This window comes from Panthera onca, chromosome C1, assembly GCF_046562875.1.
Source record: "Panthera onca isolate mPanOnc1 chromosome C1, mPanOnc1 haplotype 2, whole genome shotgun sequence".
In the NCBI taxonomy this organism is placed as follows: domain Eukaryota; kingdom Metazoa; phylum Chordata; class Mammalia; order Carnivora; family Felidae; genus Panthera; species Panthera onca.
In genome coordinates this window covers 97,617,887-97,639,055 of record NC_138346.1, presented here as the reverse complement: position 1 = coordinate 97,639,055, position 21,169 = coordinate 97,617,887, and the positions used below count along the sequence as shown (strand labels likewise).

The 21,169-nt window shown below is 39.5% G+C and overlaps 1 protein-coding gene across 5 annotated transcripts in view; it reads right to left on the bottom strand.

The window, feature by feature from the left end:
• NCKAP5 (NCK associated protein 5) overlaps positions 1 to 21,169 on the bottom strand; it is a 968,925-nt gene that overhangs the window by 58,839 nt on the left and 888,917 nt on the right. For all 5 annotated transcript variants that reach the window (XM_060622495.3, XM_060622496.3, XM_060622500.3 and 2 more), the window contains one exon: positions 266 to 580. In XM_060622495.3, the coding sequence (XP_060478478.1) occupies positions 266 to 580 (315 nt within the window). The remainder of the gene's footprint in view (positions 1 to 265; positions 581 to 21,169) is intronic.

The window sequence follows — 21,169 nt, the reverse complement described above, 5'->3', positions numbered from 1 at the left end:
TGCTTAGGTGCTTGTTTCCTTTATATGTGTGTACACTCTTTAATGTAATGCTAAGAGTAGATGATGTTTAATAGTCGTCTTTTTACTTTTTGGTTGAGGACTTACAGGAATTTTCATGCATCCACGTTTCCATTGGGCAGAGGTCACTGACTGACCTCCTGGTGGAAACCTTCTCTGCTGCCTGTTTTCCACTTTTTTTGTTTTTTAGCAAGTGCATTATTTTGGTGTGGAAACAATCTAATTTGGAAGGTCATAGGTGTTTTACCTGAGGAGGCTGGTTTGGGGAGGCGACTTTCAAGAGGACGCATCCCCCTGGTGGTCATGATGGGGTCGGATGTGGAATGAACAATGGCATTATCTGCAGAGACATGGCTGTCTGCAGAGGAAGGCACTTCTCGTTCAAGGGTCTGAGCTCTGATAGAGGAAGCTGCACAAAGTGTTGGCTGGAGAGGCAGGATGGGTTCGGTGTCCTCTGGGGAGTCTGGGTGGCATATGTACCGCCCTGTGGAGCGATTTCCAGAGTCTGGGAGTGGGAAGGTTCCGATCCCACTGTCCAGTGTCCTCATCAGGCAGTTTGATTCTAGACAAAGTAACAACATAGTGAGGATTAAAGAATATTCACATAAAGGAATAAAAGTATCACAGGCATTTGTATCTAATCTGGAGGAAGGGAGATATCTAGAAGGAAGAAATACTATTAATGGGGTAGTAAATTTCCAGTGAGTGGCATCATAAGATTTAATTAAACATGGAGATACTCCCTTCACTTAATATGAGGTAAGGCAGTCAGCCATTCCTGGCAGTGAGAGTCACATATACATTTTCCTGGCTGGTTCTCCAGAATTATCATACAAAAAGAACAGTCATTAGAGACCAAAACATATTTTTGGTAAGCTTTATTTCAACTGGGAATCATATGACTTCAACCAATTAGGTGAAATTTATTAACCGAAATATGATGAGTAATGAGCACACATAACACATTGAAGTGATGTCCTGACAAAGGTAATTGTGCATCTCTTACATGAATTATCATCCACTTGTCAGTTAACGGAGTCTCTGGCCTCTCAAATTTAATTGTGAGGGCAAGTAATTCACACGCTACAGGGATCATCCCCAAACATACCTTACCCATGATAACATCACTGTATCAAGTGGGCTTCATTTGGCCCAAGTGCCATTTGAACTCAATTTGTTGAGAAGACCACAGAGCCACTTCATGTCTTTCAGTGACTTTATGCAGTGACAAAACCCATCAGTACCTTCGAATATCTTGTCACTCCCAGAGATCTCACTACTCCCTAAAACAAATCAAGTTGATTTTACCATATGGGGGTAACATATTCTGCTGTGTCTCATCTTTAAGAAATTTTATACACAGATAAAAATTCAGTATCTGAAAAATTTATTATGTATTTCACTTCTAAAATGGTGGTATGATTTACCAAAGCCAATGAGACAGCTTCCAAGATCTGTTTGTCACCCCAAAAGTCTCATGTTTATATAACAATCTTCGAATAAAGTATCCTTAGTAAAGTTTTTGTCAGCAGCTTATACATCTAAGACTAAGTAAGAGGCACAATTCAGCACCCTTTTAGGCATGGCAGAGAATATAACGGAATAGGGCATAATCTTTGCATCAAGAGGCTCAACAGTGAATATTTTACAGTGAACAATGGTTTGGAAAATAGTAAAGTCAATAACTGTTACACGACCCCAACACAGGATTCTTAACCTCTTGAGGTCTCAGGTTCCTCACAGGATTGCTGTGAGGATAAAAATGTTTGCCAGCAAATTTCTAGAATTGAGAATGACACCAAGCATACTGTGAAGTGGCTGGAGGAATTAAATAATGAACAGTGACATACACAAAATGCTTAGTATATATATTAGATATTAGCAGATAGTTTATCCATCAGTGCTTTTCTTACATAGTTGCCTTTGATGCTGAGCAATTAGTATCAGAATTCCCAAATCTGTCCATTCCCTACCCTCTTCCTCAAAACCTCTTTGCTGTAAATGAGTGGAAGAATTCTGGGAATTTCCTAATAGTAAGGTAAAAAAAACAAAAGGGTAGGGGTGTGGACAGACATGGTTGTTGTAAGTTCTAGTAGGTTTGATGCTGGTTTTGGAAGCACTGGGAAGATAGTCCCTATCAAAGGAGAAGCTTCTGTTTTCAAAGGGATATTTAGTGGGAAGATGCAGATACGCTCTTGCATTTAGCCATCTCCTATGCCATCTGATCTCAGATACTGGTTAGGGATTGCAGGGGCCTTGATTCATATGACTATGTTCTGGGGTAGGCTTTTGTTTTGCAGGATCACAAGGGCTAAGTTTTAGCTCCATTCATTTCAAGGCCTCCACCTGGGCAGCTTTACTCTCTATCAATTTTAAAGATTATTCTTTATCTTCTCCATTCATTTTCTCCTCAATTAAGGGGACCTGATTGTTACAGAAGGGCCTTTTTGAAAATGAACAGATGTTTGCATGGGGAGGCATTGCCAGAAGAGTTCAAAAAAAAGACCCTGCTATTCAGAATTTGAGGTCCTTTTTTCATTTTAGCCTAGAAACACAAAACCCCTCGGCTTTAGCATATCCGTGCGTTGTACTTGGGGCAATTCTAAGAGGCTGAACTACTTCAGTATCATACAGGAGCACATGGGTCTTCATCAGAACTGGTCCAGTGTCTGGGAATGGGAAGCAGACTCAAGGCACACAGCAGCGGAGGTGTGTTAGTCTCCACGTGCCCCAGGCTACCTCCCGTAATAATTTACTCCCAGCACCTTTAGGACTGCACCTGAACTAAAGAGTGCTCAGCAGGAGGAGGCAGGTGGAGCTCTTTTCCTTTTGTGGGCATGCATCATCAAATCCAGTTACTTATTGTGGCCAAAGGACTTTACTCCTTTCTTTGCATCGGTCTTCATCTTCCAAACTTATAAGGTAAGAACTATTATCACCATCTACAAATGAGGAATCATAGCTCAAAAGGTCCAAGTAACTTGCCCAAGGCCTTGCACTATAAAAAAAAGTTTGGATTTGAATCCAGTCAGATGTATTTACAAAGACCATGCTCTTAACCATCAAGCTATCCTGATACTTGCCCAAAGTACGGATAAATCCAGATGTGGGGTCCACTCGTTTAATAGCCATTGAGGCAGCCTTGTGAATGCAAAGCTCACAGAATGCCCCTCTGCTCCTAAGCAGGAGTTCAGCTTCTCCTCTGGAATTGGAGCAGGTGCCTGAATTCTAGCTGGTTCTCCTGCTCCCCATCCTGAGGTCTGAGTCTACTGTTGACATTCTCTGTGTCTAGGTGGTTGTTGCCTCATCATGCAAGATGCCTGCACACCCTGATCTGCATGGTTCCTGAGAACCACTATTGCTCAGTAACTCTTCCCTCTGTCTTCTTCAGTTGCATCCATAGACTTCCATGCCAACATTTTTCTGGCCTTAATCTTTGCTCTCTGGACTAGGTGATAGGCATTGTCTTCAAGGGCAGTTTTTCTGGCTTTGTCTAAGAACTCTCTCCCCTACAAGTATTTGATGGGGAGCACTGAATCCAATCCTCTCAAATGGAGACTCAAAAAGCAAAATGAGATCCATGGCTGCCTCTTTAGTGAGCTTCTGGGGAAAAGCTACAGACACCAAAGCCTGTGTGTGCTGTCCTGGCCTATAACACAAGACAGAAAATAGGGTAAGGAGGGGTATTGGGTAGGAAAAATGATGAAGGCTGTTTAAGTATGGTACTCTTTGGAAAATACCAAAATTTTCTGGTTTCTGTCTCCTTAAATCATTTTTCTTTCCCTTCTTTCCTTTTACAATACTGTCATACTAGAATATATAAAACAGGACTTTTGGTATTCCTGAGTTCTCAGATTCTCTGAGAAGTGTGTGACACTAAACTCACAAACCACTTGCTATTAAAGTCATTTTTTATTTCTAATAATTACAGATGCCAAATGTAGTGAATTTGAAGAACTCATTTGTAAGTACCTATGAAAAGAGGTGTAGACAGTCAGGGACTCAGACACCATATGCCAAGTTTCACCCTCAAGCAAATTTCTCCAGAATTGCATCAACCTTTGGAGGTGGAGTTTATATTGAAAAATGCTGACCCCTTCGTTATGTACTTTCTTTAAGGTGCTGTAAGTTTCTCACAGTTCATAAAAATACTGTAACCTGAGAAAGTATAAGATATTGTACTTCTGAAGCCAGTTTTTTTTTTTTTCTGAGAGAATTATAAGAACCACAACGTAATTAAATGGCTGTGATAGGAACAAAGTTCAAAGTGGCAAGCTGACCTTGCATCTCAAATGAGTTGACAGTCTTGATCTTGACAAGTCTAAGTTCACATTTGTGGCTGTGAGAACAGATGCCAACAGGGCCTTGCTAATGAGTTCAAGGGTTGGGTCTCCGGATGGACCAGCAGGTTTCATTCTTACAAGGTCACTAATCACTCCTGTGACCCTGGTCAGCCCTTCCATGTACTTCTCATTGTCCCATTTGCCTTTATCTCCCATTCTCTCAAGGTTAAGTTCTCTCACTTATGGGCACCAACCAGCCCTAGACATTTCATCAATGACTCACAGTGGTGCTTCCCAGTCCTTTTAAAGTCATGGCACATATAGAAATTTGTAGCTCACTGAGGAAAACACTGGCTACACCAAGGAAAACACTGGCTACTTGAGAGCTGAGGGCTCACCATCTCAGCATCCCTGAGTCCCATGTAGGGTGTCAGCAGCAGAATGGCAGGGAATCTTTTACAGGATGGATTCAGAATCTTTTGCTCACCCCTCGAATCTACCACATTGTAGATCTCTGGCAGGCAAGGAGATGGATACCTTTTTGGTCTCTTAGCAGCTGATACAGAAATTTCTATGCCCTCCTTCTTTGGGAAAAAAGCTCAGAGTCCTTGGGTTAGGAATACTGTCTGGCATCAAAGCTTCAGTACAGGGGAACTTTACTGTACATAAAAGGGAGAAAAGCAGCCCATGAGTGGGTGAGTAGCCAGAAAGGGTGAGGTTCTGCATTGGAAGGTGGCAGAGAAGAAATTCTGGAGAAGCCTTTCTATTGCAGATTTGTCAACTGTTAACTTAGGGTGCACAATGTAAAATCCCCACTCACTTCACCAAGGAGCATTAGCACTTAATGCTCCTTGTACCAGAAACCTCAGCAGGTGGTTTTAGTTTTCTCATCTGAAAATTAGATCATACAGCCTTCTTCATGGGGGAGCACTGAGGACTAGAAACATAGTACCTAATACACATAGCATGGTGCCTGGAGCAGGCACAGAGCTAACATTCAGAAAACAGCACAATTCTCAAAATCGATGTTATTAGACTGTAAACATCCTGGGGGCAGACTGGATCTTATTAATTTCTTATATAAGTCCATTCCTGATTCTATATTTTCTTTTTTCAACAGTATGGTAATTATATGCTGATAGAGCTGATAATAACAATAGGCTGATCAAGTATTCTCCATCATCAGTGCTCAGCACAGCACCTGACACATACATAGTTCTCACTGAGTGTAATGAAAAGAACGGGTGGAGAAAAAAAAAAAAAACAGCTCTAATCTTTAGAAAATTCTTCCTGAAATTAAATTTAATATGAAGCTTTGCTTTTGAAATCCCAATCGGCTGCCTTTTGTTCTGACTCTAGCAACCAAAGAAAATAGCTGACTTCCTTCTTCTGTATAGCTATTTTTCACATACAGCCAGACTTCATTAATTCAGATAGCCAGAGGGATAAGATCATTGAGAATTATTGGATATTTTAAAGACCAATTTCTTAAGACTTCCAAGCCGTTAGAACAAGAGTCCATGACCAAGACAAAGGACAGCACCTGGGATGATGTTTCGGTGTCCTCAATCTCCTGCCCCTCCTCTTCCGCCCCCCAAAGCATCACTGGAATGAAGGTTTCAGATCTAACAGGAGCCAGAGTGGCATCATCACCCTGGCCCTCATCCTCAGGAATTCTTGATGCCATGCTGAGTGCTGGAGTCCCACTTGACATCAGTGCCCTTAGTACTGTACGAACTAAGCTCTTATAGAGTCAAGTTCCTGGGAACATTTGTAGTGAGTAGATGAGATTATGCAGTAACATCTTATATGTATTTACACAAAACAATGAGTTTCTCTCTTTTAAAACAATTTGTTCTCTCATGTGGATTGTCTAGGCTTCTTCCAAACTTGTTTTGTACTATTTCTTTACACAGTAATGTTATCTTTAAAAATAGCTGCAAAGGGAAAAGTTTATTTCCAGCACTGTTTCGGTTAATATAAATTTCCAGGTTGGTGGAATCTGAATTAGCAATGATTTTGAGTGTTTGGAAAATGTTGCTGATTTTCCCTCAGCCTTCTCCTCTATGGATTAAAGTGTCTCGAATGTTTTCTCACACAATTCTCTTTTCTCACACATTTTTGTGATCCTGTGGCACAAATCTTAATTGCTTGAGTTTGTAAACCCAAATTCCTGGTATTATTAATGTATTTGTCCAAAGAGATTATTTCACAGAATAGGCTTGACAAAACCTGACTTGAGTTCTAAGTTACTCAGAATATTCAGAAGAATGAAGTGAAAAAGAATAGGTGAAGTGGAAAGGAACAGGCCTCAGAGCCGGAAAGAGAAGGCTTGAAGACCTGTGGGGCTACCTGCTAACTGTGTGACAACAGGGTTTGGAAACGATTCTGACCGCATACAATGACAGCACATTTGTAATGAGCCTGGCGCAGTACTCATGACAAAGCAGGTGCTCTGTAAGTTTCACAAGTGGTTGTGAGGGAAAGGTGGGGGCCCCTCACACACACTGTCATGGAGCCCAAGGTAAATCAAATTTCCATCTGCGTGGTTAGTATATTACTGCAGCACCTGGGTACATTTTACCAAACAACTACCTTGTGTTTGTTTCCTAAGAGATTACCTTCTGGCAACCATTTCCTTAGGCCGGGGGGTGCGGGGTGGGGGGTGGGGGGGGGCAGTTAGCTGATTGTAATCATTAATGAGCAATTGTGAAGATCGAGCAAAGTACTTGGAGTTGGCTGCAAGCTCCCTCATATATAGAAAAGGTGGAGTCTGTTCTCTCAAGAAGTCCATTTTGGAGTTGGCACCTGAAAGGCTTTTTAAAAGCCTAGATGAATGATGCTTACTGATGTCGCTTTACCTACAGACTTATTACATTCTCGGGGAACATTCAAAAATTAGTAAGCCATGATTTTCCGTTAGCAAGGGTACAGCTCATCTATCCTAAACAGTGTACTTGCTCCCATGCAGTGATCTACCCGCTCTCACGGAATCAAACAAACTACTTTAGTAACCGCTGATTTTTGTCCTCTTAAGCACTAATAAATCCTAGAAAAGTGGAAAATTTAAAATCCAAACTCTTTTTTACTTTGAGCATTTCAATCCTATCTACAAGTTTCAGCCCAGAAATGCAGTGAGGATCCAATACAATGCACCAGCCAGAAAGGGTGTCTATATGGGTGCTTAATATTCATGCCACATTATTAATTGGCATGCTTTCTTCTAATGCAAGTGGTCATGTAAAGAAATCTTTGTATGAGTTCTCTCCAGGTTCCTAAACATCTTTAAGCTACGTGCGGTGTTGGCACCAGAAATTTAAACCACAGATGGGAGAACAGATCTCTTTATTTGCACATCCTTCTCTTCATCTGTATGACTGAAACAAGTTAAAAAAAAATAATCCTGTTGCCAACGCCACAACAATTACATGGAGGTTATGCATTCTGAGTTGGCTCCATGGTTTTTTCAAAGTCGTCAGAGATGACTATATTGGCTATTTATTCACAACCATGGGGTAACTTTGGCTGTGGCATTAAGATGACCTTTTGGAAGAGTAAATTCAATTTGATGGCTTTGGAATGCATGAGAATACTCAGCCTCTGAATTCCAAGTGGATTTAAGCTTTCTGAAACTTGAAAAGTTTATAGAAGAATGGAAATTTGTTTTCCATTCCCCTACACTCTCTTTGATATAAAGGAAGACCTGGATGTTGGATGTTGGGGGTCTGGAATTCTATTACACAGGGAATGAATATGAGAAAGACTACAGGAAATTAACATGACAAAAAATTAGAGGGACAAACCAGACCATGGAATTTCTTTATAAAGATGAAGATAAGTTATTTACACTAACATAGAAGAAATGCCACCTTAGGCTGGGGTTGGTTTCTGGTGAATAAACATTCTGCATCTGATAGTAGCATCACATAAAATACTGTAGTGAGATGTCATTTAAGAATATAAACTGGAGAAGGTTAGAGACGGGTTCTAAATGCCCATGTAGACCATCAATTCATAGAAATACTTCTTGAATTTAGTCCCATATGCAGCTGGTAAAACCCTTGAAGGAAAAAAAAATCCTTTGCTTGCTATGTGTTCCTTCCTGTCACTGACACTAAAACAACGTTTAAGGTTCTGAGGGTGGTCTTGGTCTAGTATTTTGGGATTTGTTATGCAACTTTCCAAACCCTTCTTGATTTTAAAAATGTTAATAATTATCTCTATTCTCGTATCCCCCCCAGACTGAGCAATCTTGAGATCTTCACATATTCCTTCATTTCATGCTATGCTACTATGCTTGTTGTATAAAACTATGCTCAGACTTGTATGCAATATTTACTGTGATATAGAAGAGTATGGCCAGTATGGTTTAACTGACAGCATCTGTTTGAATTGGTCAGCTGGTCTAGGAACTTTGATCACAGAATCCTACATCCTATTTTGGGAGTCACCACTTCAGGTCAAAGTCTTAGATGATGAGTATACACATAGATCCCTCCTAACTCCCCAAAAAGCAATGCCTACGCCTTGACCACTTTCCTATCCACATGTCAAGTCTTGCCCTATTTACTTTGATATTATTCTAACTTAAAAGAAAACAAAACACAAACACAGTACTCTCATTAGCCAAACTTTCTAGAATATAACAATGTGGAACCACAATGGTTCCAGCCCTGATCTGTGATCACAATGTTTTATTTGGAGAAATGTGAGCTTATTTCTCCCTCTTGTTTCCTGTTATCCTTGTTCATTCTCTATCCATGACAGAATTACTCTATCCTCACCTTTTTTCCTCCCAATCTAATTATAACTTAGCTGTCTGCATCTTCTTTAAATATACTTTTGGACTGGTGCTCATGAACGGCATGTTAAACATCTAAACAAATGATGTTTACAGATTCTCCTTTGTTTGCAGACTCATTATATTCTCAGATTACATTCCCAAATTAGTAAATCATGATTTCCTTGTAGAGAAAGTACAGCATATCCATCCCAAAGGTTATCCTTGAATCTGTTCAATAATCTAACTTCTCTCCTGCATTCATTCCATCTCTATCTGTCCTGCCAAAGGAAGTGAAAAGTTAAACAATTATCTGGTGAATCTGATAGACACAGATGGCTCTTATGGGTAATTCTGTGTCTCTAAATCTCTTTTACTCCATATCAGGTTTTCTGAATTATATGGACTACTGCCTCTATTCTCCATTTCACCTGCCTAGATAATATCTGCTTTGATGAAGCAACTGAGGGAAGGGAGGAAAGAAAATAAATTGGGGGTAAGATGTTGCAGGAAGAGATTCAAAACAGTTTGATTTGGTAAGAAGCATATAAAAACAAAGAAACACGGGGAGATGCAGACATATCAACTTAATAACAGATAAAAATTTATTAAAGATGTTTACAAGAGCTAAAGCATCTTATGTATTATTACCCAAACTTTTTTTATATTAATTTTTTACATGCTCTAAAATTGCAAATTATTTCAGTTTGTTCATATTATTGTAGTTATAGATATTTAATGAAAGCCTCCAGAAAGATACAAATGTAAAGTTCATAGATGTTTTTCTCCATTTGTCTCTATATTTAATCAGTCTCAATGATTTTTTAAATTATATGCAGAAAGGAAGAAAGCCTGAGTCTTCATACTCCTAAACTTTCTTTTTTTTTTTTTTTAATATTCACTTTAACACACCTTACTTGCTTGGTTCAGGATTTTAATTATTATATGGTGATCTATTTTAAGTGAATATTTAAGGACCATTTATTTTTCTTTTATGTGACTTCAGTTGAAATGTGGGTGAAGAGAAGGCTGAGGTTAATGCGAGCCTATCTTTCCATTTCAGCTGCCACTCTCCACTCTCCAATATTCCATGGTTGTCTCTACAGGAAGATAATAAAGAAGTAATGAAATCCAACAGACCAATGGATATGGATATAGGTAAAAATACAGAGAGGTTTTTGCTTCTGTCCATTAAGTATTAACTGCAACAATGCTATTAAACACTTTTTCAGATATTGGACAGTAGGCAGCATACGACTTGACCTCTGAATCATGGGAAACAAATGAGGTGAGCCCTACAATCTCCCCAGCCTTCTTCCTGACTACCGTTTCCAGACTGAACTACAGAGAGAAGGAATACAGAGCCTGCAGGTCCTGCTGAATTGAAGAGATAAATATAGGTGCGTGTGTTTGTGGGGTGGGGTGGGGATCAAGGTTGCTAGAATTTGCAGGGCGGTATATTGTAAAGAAAAGATAATAGCAGAGGTATGCCTAAAGTCTTTGGCCCTGTACTAATCTGAACATGCATGAGGTAACTACATTCATGATGTCAGAGAAACAATTACTATGAAGCACTAAGTTAAATAATTTCTTGAGCTCACATAAAGCTGAAAATAGTTTATGTTTCCACCATTCAGGGAGGCTAGGCTTTCCAATACATGGGCTATAGGCTAGAGTTCTAAGAAGGGACATACTTAATAATGAGGCTAAATTATACTTTGAATAAAGGTTTCCCTGAACAAAGAACAAAACTTGACAGTAAGCCTTGAAAAATAAAACTAATCTGCAAATACTTTTAAAAGAATCCTAGAACATAGTCCAAAAATTTTTATAGGACTACTGAAATCTGGCACCCAACAATGTAAAATTTATAATTTCTGACATCCGGTCAAAAAGCACTAGGCATGCATAAAACGGAAAAATATGATCTGTAATCAGGAGAAAAATCAATCAATAGAAACAAAAGCATTAATAAGAGATAATGATGTTCAGGAGAAAAATCAATCAATAGAAACAAAAGCATTAATGAGAGATAATGAAATTATCATAAAGAACCTTAAAATATTTTTTAAAAATTTTTTTTAACGTTTATTTATTTTTGAGACAGAGAGAGACAGAGCATGAATGGAGGAGGGGCAGAGAGAGAGGGAGACACAGAATTGGAAGCAGGCTCCAGGCTCTGAGCCATCAGCCCAGAGCCCGATGCGGGGTTCGAACTCACGGACCGTGAGATTGTGACCTGAGCTGAAGTCGGACGCTTAACCGACTGGGCCACCCAGGCGCCCCAAGAACCTTAAAATATTATAGATATTATAAATATGTACAAAGTTATAAAGTAAAACTTGAACATAATTAAGAGATATCAGAATAATAAAAATACTCAATGAAAATTATAGACAGGAAAAAAACTACTAAAATTGGAAAAAAAAATACACTATCTAGGATTTATAACAGATTAGCAGAGATATCAGAAAAGAAAAAACCAACAGTGAATTTGAAGACATAACAATATAAATGATCCAAAATAAAGTATATAGAGAAAAAAGACTTAAAGAAATAGAGCATCAGTGACCTTAGAGTCAATATGAAGTAGTTTAAATATGTATAACTGGAGCTCCAAAAGGAAAAAGAGAAAAGAGAAGAAAACTTACGTGAAGGAATAACCAAAAATGTACCATATTTGATAAACTGTAACCCCAAATCTAACAGACTCAATGAACCCCAACCAGAACCAACATGGAGAAAACTCCAGTAAGACATATCATAATTAAGTTGCTGAACATTGATGATAAAGACAAATCTTAAAAGCAAATGAAAATAAAGATACTTTACAGAAGAACAACGATAAAACTGACAGTAGACTTCATGTCAGATGCTATATAATCCAGAAGTTAGTAGAATTACATCTTTAAAGTGCTGAGAGAGAGAGGAAAAAAACTATTAACCTTATAAAATTAATTTCAATTAATCAACTTTTCAATTATTGTAAAGATCAAGGAAAAATAAATATTTTAAAAACAAACAAGAGCTGAGTGAATTCATTGCCAGAGGATCTTTAGTGTAAGAAACATTAAGTGTATTTTCACAGGCAGATGGAAAATGAGTATCAGGTAAAAATCTGGATGTAGGAAAAAAAAAAAAAAAAACACCAGAAATGGTAAGTATGTGTTGTAATATAAAATGTATTTCTATTTTTAAATCTTTTTAAGGATAAGTAACTAAAGCAAATATAACAGCATATTGCAAGGTTTCTAATATATGTAGACATAAAATATAACAATAGCATAAAGGAGGGAGAGGTTACAAGAAAGCAATCTATGATATATTATTTAAGATAGTGCTAAAATAAAGATGTAGACTACATTTAAGCATTACATTAAGCACTAAGGGATAACCTGCAAGTAGAGATAAAGGGGAATTATGAAAAAAATGACTTAAAAGAAGACAGAAAAAAATGCAAAACTATGAAGAACAGAGGGGACAAGTAAAAGGTAACATATTAAGATGGCAAATTTAAACCCAACCATTTAGATAATTACATTAAGTGTAAATGGCTTAAACATGCTGATTAGTAGGCTGAATCTGTCAGAATTGATTACCCCAAAAAAAAAAAAAAAAAGCAAGATCCCATTATTTTCTATCTATGAGAAATCCACTTTAAATATGTTCATGGATTAGAAGATTTAATACTAGGGGTGCCTGGGTGGCTCAGTCAGTTAAGTGTCTGACTTCAGCTCAGGTCATGATTTTACAGCTCATGAGTTTGAGCCCCATATGGGGCTCTGTGCTGATAGCTTAGAGCCTTGAGCTGTTTCAGATTCTTTGTCTCCCTCTCTCTCTGCTCCTCCCCTGCTCATGCTCTCTCTCTCCTTCAAAATAAATACATTAGAAAAAAAATTTTTAAAAAGAAGATTCAATATTATTCAGATGTCAAATCTCTCCAAATTCATCTGTAGATTCAAGGCAATTCTAATGAAAACACTACCAGTCTTTCTTACAGACAGTGACAAACTGATTTTACAATTATTTAGAAAAAATATTTGGAAAAATTATTAAATTTTTTTAACTTTTTTTAATGTTTATTTATTTTTGAGAGAGAGAGAGAGCGAGCAGGGGAGGAGCAGAGAGAGGAGATGCAGAATCTGAAGCAGCCTCCAGGCTCTGAGCCGTCAGTACAGAGTCCCACGCAGGGCTCGAACCCACAAACCATGAGATCATGACCTGAGCTGAAGTCAGATGCTTAGCCGACTGAGGCACCCAGGCACCCCAGGAAAAAAAAATATATATATATATTAAAAGTAAAACAATGTTAAAGGACTGATGCTACCTGAATTCTATGTGGCTATACGTGGTACTGGATGAGGAGTTGCACATTAGACCAGTGGAACAGAACAGACATTCCAGAAATAGACTCACACATATATTGTCAATTGTCAAAGATGACAAGATAATTTAATGTAAGAAAGATAATGATTTGAAAAAAGGTACTAGAAACACTACATACTCATATGGAGAATAATGAACTTCACCTCTTTCTTCACACTGTGTACAAAAAAGTATAGACTAGGGGCGCCTGGGTGGCGCAGTCGGTTGAGCGTCCGACTTCAGCCAGGTCACGATCTCGCGGTCCGTGAGTTCGAGCCCCGCGTCAGGCTCTGGGCTGATGGCTCGGAGCCTGGAGCCTGTTTCCGATTCTGTGTCTCCCTCTCTCTCTGCCCCTCCCCCGTTCATGCTCTGTCTCTCTCTGTCCCAAAAATAAATAAAAAACGTTGAAAAAAAAAAAATTAAAAAAAAAAAAAAAGTATAGACTAAAACATAAGAGTGAAAAACCATAAAAGTTCTAGAAGAAAACAGAGGTTATCTTTGCAAGCTTTGATTAGGCAACAGTTTCTTAAATAGAGCTCAAAAAGCAAAAAACATAAAAGAAAAATGATAATTTAGACAATCAACATTTAAAAAAACCTTACTATTTAAATACACTATAAAGAAAATTAAAAGGCAACCAACAAGCTATAAGAAAATAGCAAAAAAGTATATCTAACAAGGGGTTTGGATTCAGAATAAAAAGAACTCTTATACTACTAAGAGAATAAACAATTCAGTACAAAATTGCACAAAACTTTGAATGCCTACATCACCAAAAAAGATATGTGCACGCAAAGTAAACATAGGAAAGGATGTTCAACATCATCAACCATGAGGGGGATGCAAATTAATATCACAGTGAGATACCACTACATTCCCATAAAAGCGGCTAAAACAAAAAAGACCAATAATAATAAATGTTGATGAGAACGTGGAGTAAGAGGAACTCTCACACATTGTTCTTAGGATCACAGAATGGTAAAACCACTTTGGAGAACAGTTTGGTTGTTTCTTGTAAAGTTAAACATACACTCATCATGTGACCCAGCAATAACACACTTGCTCAAGAGAAGATAATATATATGTCCACCCAAAGACTCATACACACGTTTAGAGCAGTTTTGTGTATAATAGCCCAAACTCAAAATAACCAAAGTGTCCACTGGCTAGTGAATAAACAGATGTGGTATATCCATACAATGAAATACCAACTGGTAATGAAAAAACGAAAACACAACTGTGAAGACATACAATATAGATGTTTCCCAAAAGCATTTACATTAATTGAAAGATTCTATTCACATTAAATTCTAGAAAAGGCAAAAGTATAATGATAGAAACAAATCAGTGGTTATTTGGGACTAGTGGTGTTGAGAGTAGATTTTATGTAAAGGAACATAAGGGAATATTTGGGGGTGATGAAAATGTTCTGTACCTTGATTGCCATAGTGGTTACACAGCTCGTACACTACTCAAAACTCATGAAACGATATACTTATATAAGCCTGCATTTTGTTGTATATCAATTATGTCTCAATATTCCTGATTCTAAACATTATATGCCCAGCTTTCTGATAAAGAGTTCATGAAATCCAAAAGTGCAATCCTGGTTATCTGGGTTATCTGCAATCCTGCACTTATCTGGTTGAACATGGCTCAATAGAGGAACTGGGCTTTCTGAGGTATAACCTTGAATTCTCCTTACAGGCATCTGAACATCATCCTGGGAAGGAAGGGTCTTCAGGAGTCACCAGGGAGCCAACTGAGGTTATTCCTTAATCCCAGATCAGGCAGCACGCAAAGGACTTTGTTTATTCCTTTCTCCTTTCAACAATCCTGGCAAGTAGCTACTATTATCCCCATTTGACAGAGGAGGAAAGCAAAGCTCTGGGAAAACAGGGTCACTTGACATAGTGCAAGTCTGACTCTGAAACCCAGGCCCTCTCTATTCATTAACCTGCCTCCCAGTAGGGTTGGTGACCCCTAGTATCAGAGATCCTGCCAAGTACTCTAGAGCCCAGTATTTCTCTAGCTTGGGGGTGGTGCACAGACTCCTGGATTCTCTGGCTATGTGCCTGACTCTCCTCTGCAAAGGTCTTTAAGGACCATAGCCACTGAATCGTGGCTGGACATACCATGTGGAAATGGATTTGACCTTCACCATCCCTCATATTTCTGCAGAATAACAACATTTGCAGATTGCTAACTACAGGGTGAATGCTGTACTTGTGTCAGATCATGATAAAATATGCAGCGGACACATTTTACATACAAGGAAACTGAGATTTAAGAAGGTTAATAAAGTTGTCCATGGTCATGTAGCTACATGTAGGAGAGCCAGGATTTGGAGTAAGGCCTATACAAATCACAAAAGCTCATAGGGCTGACTGCTACGTGATTTTAGTGTTGTCTTCTATATTCAGTTTACCAAGCACTCTGAATCAGTAAGGATGCCTTTGGTGGAAAGTAACATATTAAATAGTAAGGATGTGTTAGCACATAGTCCAGAATTCAAGCAAGCTTCAGGGCTGCCTTAATCTAGAGCCTCTGTCTCCACCTCCCTGCGGTTGTCTTGGCTCTGCCCATCCTGTGTGTCAGCTTTGGCTTCATGTCTGTAGGAACCACCTCTAGGAGCTCCATACCAGTCAGCTGTATACTCCCAAGTCCAGAAGGAAAGAGAAGCTGGCTCTTCATGTGGTTTCTCTCTACACCTCCAACCATTCTGTCCCCTGAAGACTAGCCAAATGAGGTCACAAGCTCATTCCTGGACCAATCCATGTGATTTGGAGAAGGCCATTCACTGACTGGCCCAGGCCAAGCTTCTTGAGCCAATTGTTTGCAGGGAAAACTACCATAAATGCGTTAATAACTTCATACCCCTGAGGTGGAAATGAATATTGGGAGGCCAACCATAATGTTTGCTACATTCTTTCTCAGTTGTTATTTCAATAGAAATTTACAGTAATGCTATGCCTCAGTGACAATCTCCTCTTTACAGATGAGAAAACAAACAGAATGTGTATGTCTCAGGAAACAGGGACATGTGCAGCAGCTAGGATTCGAAGTCACGCCTTCTCATTCCAAGTCAACAGCTCTTTCTCCTACTTGGACAACTGCTATGACTGTACCCCACTTGCCTTCTTTAGACCACATTCCAAGATGTTGCTGAGAAGATACTCATTTTCGAGCTCTGAGCTTCTGGTATGTATCATCATTTTTTCCTAATTCAGTAACCACTCCATTACGGACTCCAGTGAACCATTTACAAACAAGTCAGGAGGCTTTTTTTCAGCACTTCATTTCTAATGAGGTTTTATAGCTATCATTTAAAATAAATACATAGTCTGATGTACCTTAAAACCTATTTAGTGTTTTGTAGACATTCTGCTCTTTTCCCTCTTTAATTTCACTTTCTAAACAATCTCATGTTCAAAAAGACTGTCCTTTTCAAATTCTTCTTCCACATCTATGGTCAACACACTATCAAAACATACCCCTGGCCTCTGGCTCTCATCAGCTCTGTTCATTCTCTGTAACAGACCTAAAAAGAAGGTTCTGGCCTTTGGGCATTTAAAGTGAGAATGTCACAAAGGTAGTATCTTTTTCCTTAAAAAGATGAATAAGATTAACACGATGGGGAAAAAAAACCCTCAAATATCTGCTTAACTACACAGGGCATTGTTTCAACTAGAGTTCCAACAGAAATGGGGAAAGATAAAAGGCTGGTGGATGATTGTGGCTTCAGTACCTAGCAGAGCCCCAGATGTTGGTAAAAGGAATCCCTTGCACCTTGGGTCTATCTTACATTTAAGGCATGCTGTCATGAACCTGATGTCCTTTGATTTTCTTGGCAATAATGTGCTGAGTTGGGGAAGGCAGAAGTCAGTATATCCAATTTACAGACACAGAAACCAAGGCAGCAATCTGCTTACTAATAAGGGACAAAACTGTAACTAAAACTTAGGTATTCTTCTTCCAGGTTCAGCGCTATTTATGCCACATTATTTTGATACCTAAAAAGTTAGGAAAGATGTATGAAAGATATGAAGGCTCAGAAATTAGTTTAGCACCTCTAACTCCAGATTTTAAGTTTGAATGTTACGTATTTTTGGCCTTTCCTTGGTGTTAAGGAAAAGTAAACAAGACTTGACAGAAAATCTGATGAGAAGCTGCAATCATTGTGACCCAAGGCCAATACATAAAAATTCAAAAGATGTTATCAAGAATATATGTTGGTACCAACTAGGGCAACTGTCATAACACGGCCTTATCATTGCATGTTAATTAATATCGAATGCTATCGATTCTTCAGACAATGTGTCTCTCTGCAAGAACAGAGGAAAGGGATGAGAGAGGCATAAAAAAAGACTCTTATTTTTCTCAATGTGAAGAACTGGGAGTAATGGGGGGAGGTCTTTAAAATAAGGAGCCTAGCTGGAGCATGAGGAAAAGATCACAATAGGGAAGTGACCATGGTGAGGAGGAGAAGAGGAGGCTGAATGGAATCTGGACCTTGGAGGCCATATTGAAACATCTGGAGTTCAGCCTGGAGATTTTGTTTATAAACAGTGTTGCTGGGGAAGCAGAAAGAACAGCTATAACCAACAGCATTGCTGAAGGTGAGGTTAAGGAGGAAGCCAGAGGCAGCTGAAAGAGCTTCAGGATGTAAAGGCTGGACATGTCTCTGGGAAGCTCAAGCAAGTCATAGGACACTTAGTGATCCCTAGGCCCTCTCTCTCCCTAGCTGATTGGAAAAGGGTCAGGAATGGAGCAGAATGAGGCAGAGGTTGAGTGGGTCTTTCTGTGGGATCCTGAGGACTGTGGCAGAGGGGAACATGCTAGAATGTCAAAGGTTTTTGATAGCTAAATCTGCTTAAGTGTGCTGGGGAAGGAGAAGCTTTACTCTGAATGACACAGCTCAACCTATTTGTTTCTGAAGAATTCCTCTTGGCTTCTATTCCAGATGCCTGTAGAACATCACCCTACAAATGGAGTTTATTATCCTTGTAAATACACACTCACTAATGAGGCATGGCTTATTGTGAAGCAAGGCACGTGCCCCACAGCCGTGTCTGATCCTACTCCAAGACCTCCATCATCCCAAGACACTTCACTCAACATGGCAGGATTCACATGCTTGATGAAAAGCCTGACTGGATTCAAGGATCCTTGTGCAATTGAGGAAGCAGGGGTAGGTATGTGGATGTGACCCTAAGGTGTCACTTTCTCATATGGAGGTTGGCGAACAATAAGAGTTTCTCACTCCATGCACAGCAGATTGCTTTCTGTCTGGCAGCTTAATTACAACATTCTATACAAGTTATATCTATAAATGAAGGCCTAGCACAAATTCAGCACAGCACCTCACACACTGTGGAATCCTGGACATGCTGCTTTGAGGGGAGGAAGGCCATTTAACCCTATTCCCTGGCAGCCCAGTCTTCTTGCAGAGCAGAGCAGCATGCGAATTGCACAGTGTGCTAATTGTCATCCATGCTTCTGGCCAATCAGCACAAGTGCTTACATGGAAAGCAACTCCCACTGATTTCAGCAGGAGCATCTCATGAACACCTGAAATCATCATTTTTGCTCTTAGAAGAGTTTGCTCTAAAACACCAATTCTAATAGGGATCTATTACTATGTAATGAATAAATATTCCATGCACATGTGCATGCATTTTTCCAGGGGCCTTGGGCCCTTTCATCCTGCAAATGCCTCTTGAATCTTTACTCCCATTGGGTTGAGAGGAGCTCATCTGTAGAGGGCACACACCTCTTTGAGGAAGTTCACATCTTACAGACGTCAGAATGGGTTTTGATCCCGGATTCGGTTGAAGTAAAAAAGAAAAAAAAATCTAGATTTGTTTGCTCATGTAAAAGTGGAATGCTCAACTGGAGGGCTCCCAATACCTGGGGGTCCACTAGGGCCTCCCACTCCCCTGTTTTACATAAATGGTGATGATGTGGGCTGTCTGATATTTGACTCCTGGCATTTGCAGTCTCCCTAGCCCCTGCCCAGTTTATAGGATAAATTCATCTGCTCATTTTTTCCTTGGCCCAGATGAAGCAAACTGGTAGTCATCTGCACAGATGACAGCAGTTCAATTTCCTCTAACTAGCTGATATTCTAATCATCTTGTTAAAATCTAATTACGTGTATTGTACAGAGAAACAGAACCAGTAGGCTCTGTGTGTGTGTGTGTGTGTGTGTGTGTGTGTGTGTGTGTGTGTTATAAGGAATTGGCTCATACAGTTATGGAGTTATGGAGGCTGGAAAGTCCCAAGGTCTTCAGGGAAAGTAGGCAAGTTGGAGACCCAGGAGAGCCAATGGTTCAGTTCCAGTCTAAGTCCCAAGGCTTGAGAACCAGAACTGTCAGTGTACTTCCAGTGTGAAGACCAGCAGACTCGAGATCTAGGAAGAATTATTATTCCAGTCATTTCTAGTCTGAAGGCAGGAAAAAAACTAACACCCCAGCTCAGAGGCACTCAGGCAAGAAAGAGAATTCTCTCTTACTTTGGGTAGGGCCAGTCTTTTTTTTTTTTTTTTTTTTTTTTTTTTTTTCTGTTCAGGCCTTCAACTGATGGAGGAAGCCCACTGCACTTAGAAGGGCAGTCTGCCAATGTAACTGTTAGTCTTCTCCAAAAACATCCTCACAGAAACATCCAGAATATGTTTGATCAAATATCTGGGCACCCTGGGGCCCAGTGAAGTTGACATATAAAATTAATATCACAGTAATTAAGGAGCGGTTGTTTGTGGCACACAGTGATGATTAAGAAGCCAAAATGTGTGTGGGGGGCATTTTTAAATTAAAACATAATTTTTATACCCCCTTCAAATAAGCACATGCAAGATGGCCGATTTAAGATGAGCTTAATGGAAACCATCCTGCTAATACCCTCCTCCTCCCACCCCAAAGCTTGGAAAGACATTGCTATTACTTAGGAACGAAATCACTTTTTTAAAACTGCTTTCCTAACATTTTCTGACGGAGACTTCTCAAACCTTATGGAAATTGACAGAGAATAATGCTAAGTCCTCTTCCCAGATGAGGCAAATGAGGCACATGGGGGAAGAAATAGCTTGTCTAGCATCGTAATATTTGGAAAACAAATGTGTCTGCACTTTAAGAACTCAGGATTGCATCCCCCTGCCTCTTTTTAAAAAGTGTATGGTGCAATTTCCTCGTGTAGAAAATGATGGATATGTTGGTTATTAAAGAGCTGATTAAAAAGCAGGTGGAAAGCAAAGGGTTTAGGGGCTATTACTTTTAAACAGGGGGAACTCCAGTAGGTGTCCCCACAACAAGGTAGCTTCTTTTTTGAGACATCTGGTGCTAGTGTGGGGTACCAGATTTGTTGGTTTTTGGATAGCATGCTGGCAGTCGCTGGCCCATCCACCTTCTAGAGACTTACTACTTGAGTGTGCCCCTGCTGAACTTCAATTGTCAGTAACTACACCTCTTCGCCCGAAGGTAACAGCCCCAGAATCAGCCCTTGGCTAATCAATGATGGGAGGTGGTGACGAATACCCAGTTTCCTCAATCCTTAGGTAGGGAAACTGCAACTGGGGTGCTATAGCCTAGTGTGTTCCTTCTGTCACTTACATTGATAGCCAGGGCTGGCAGCAGGTGGGTGTGACCTGTGTCCTGCTGTTGCTATCTTGAAATGCTTAATAACTTTTAGACAATGGGCCCTGCATTTTATTATACACTGGTCTATG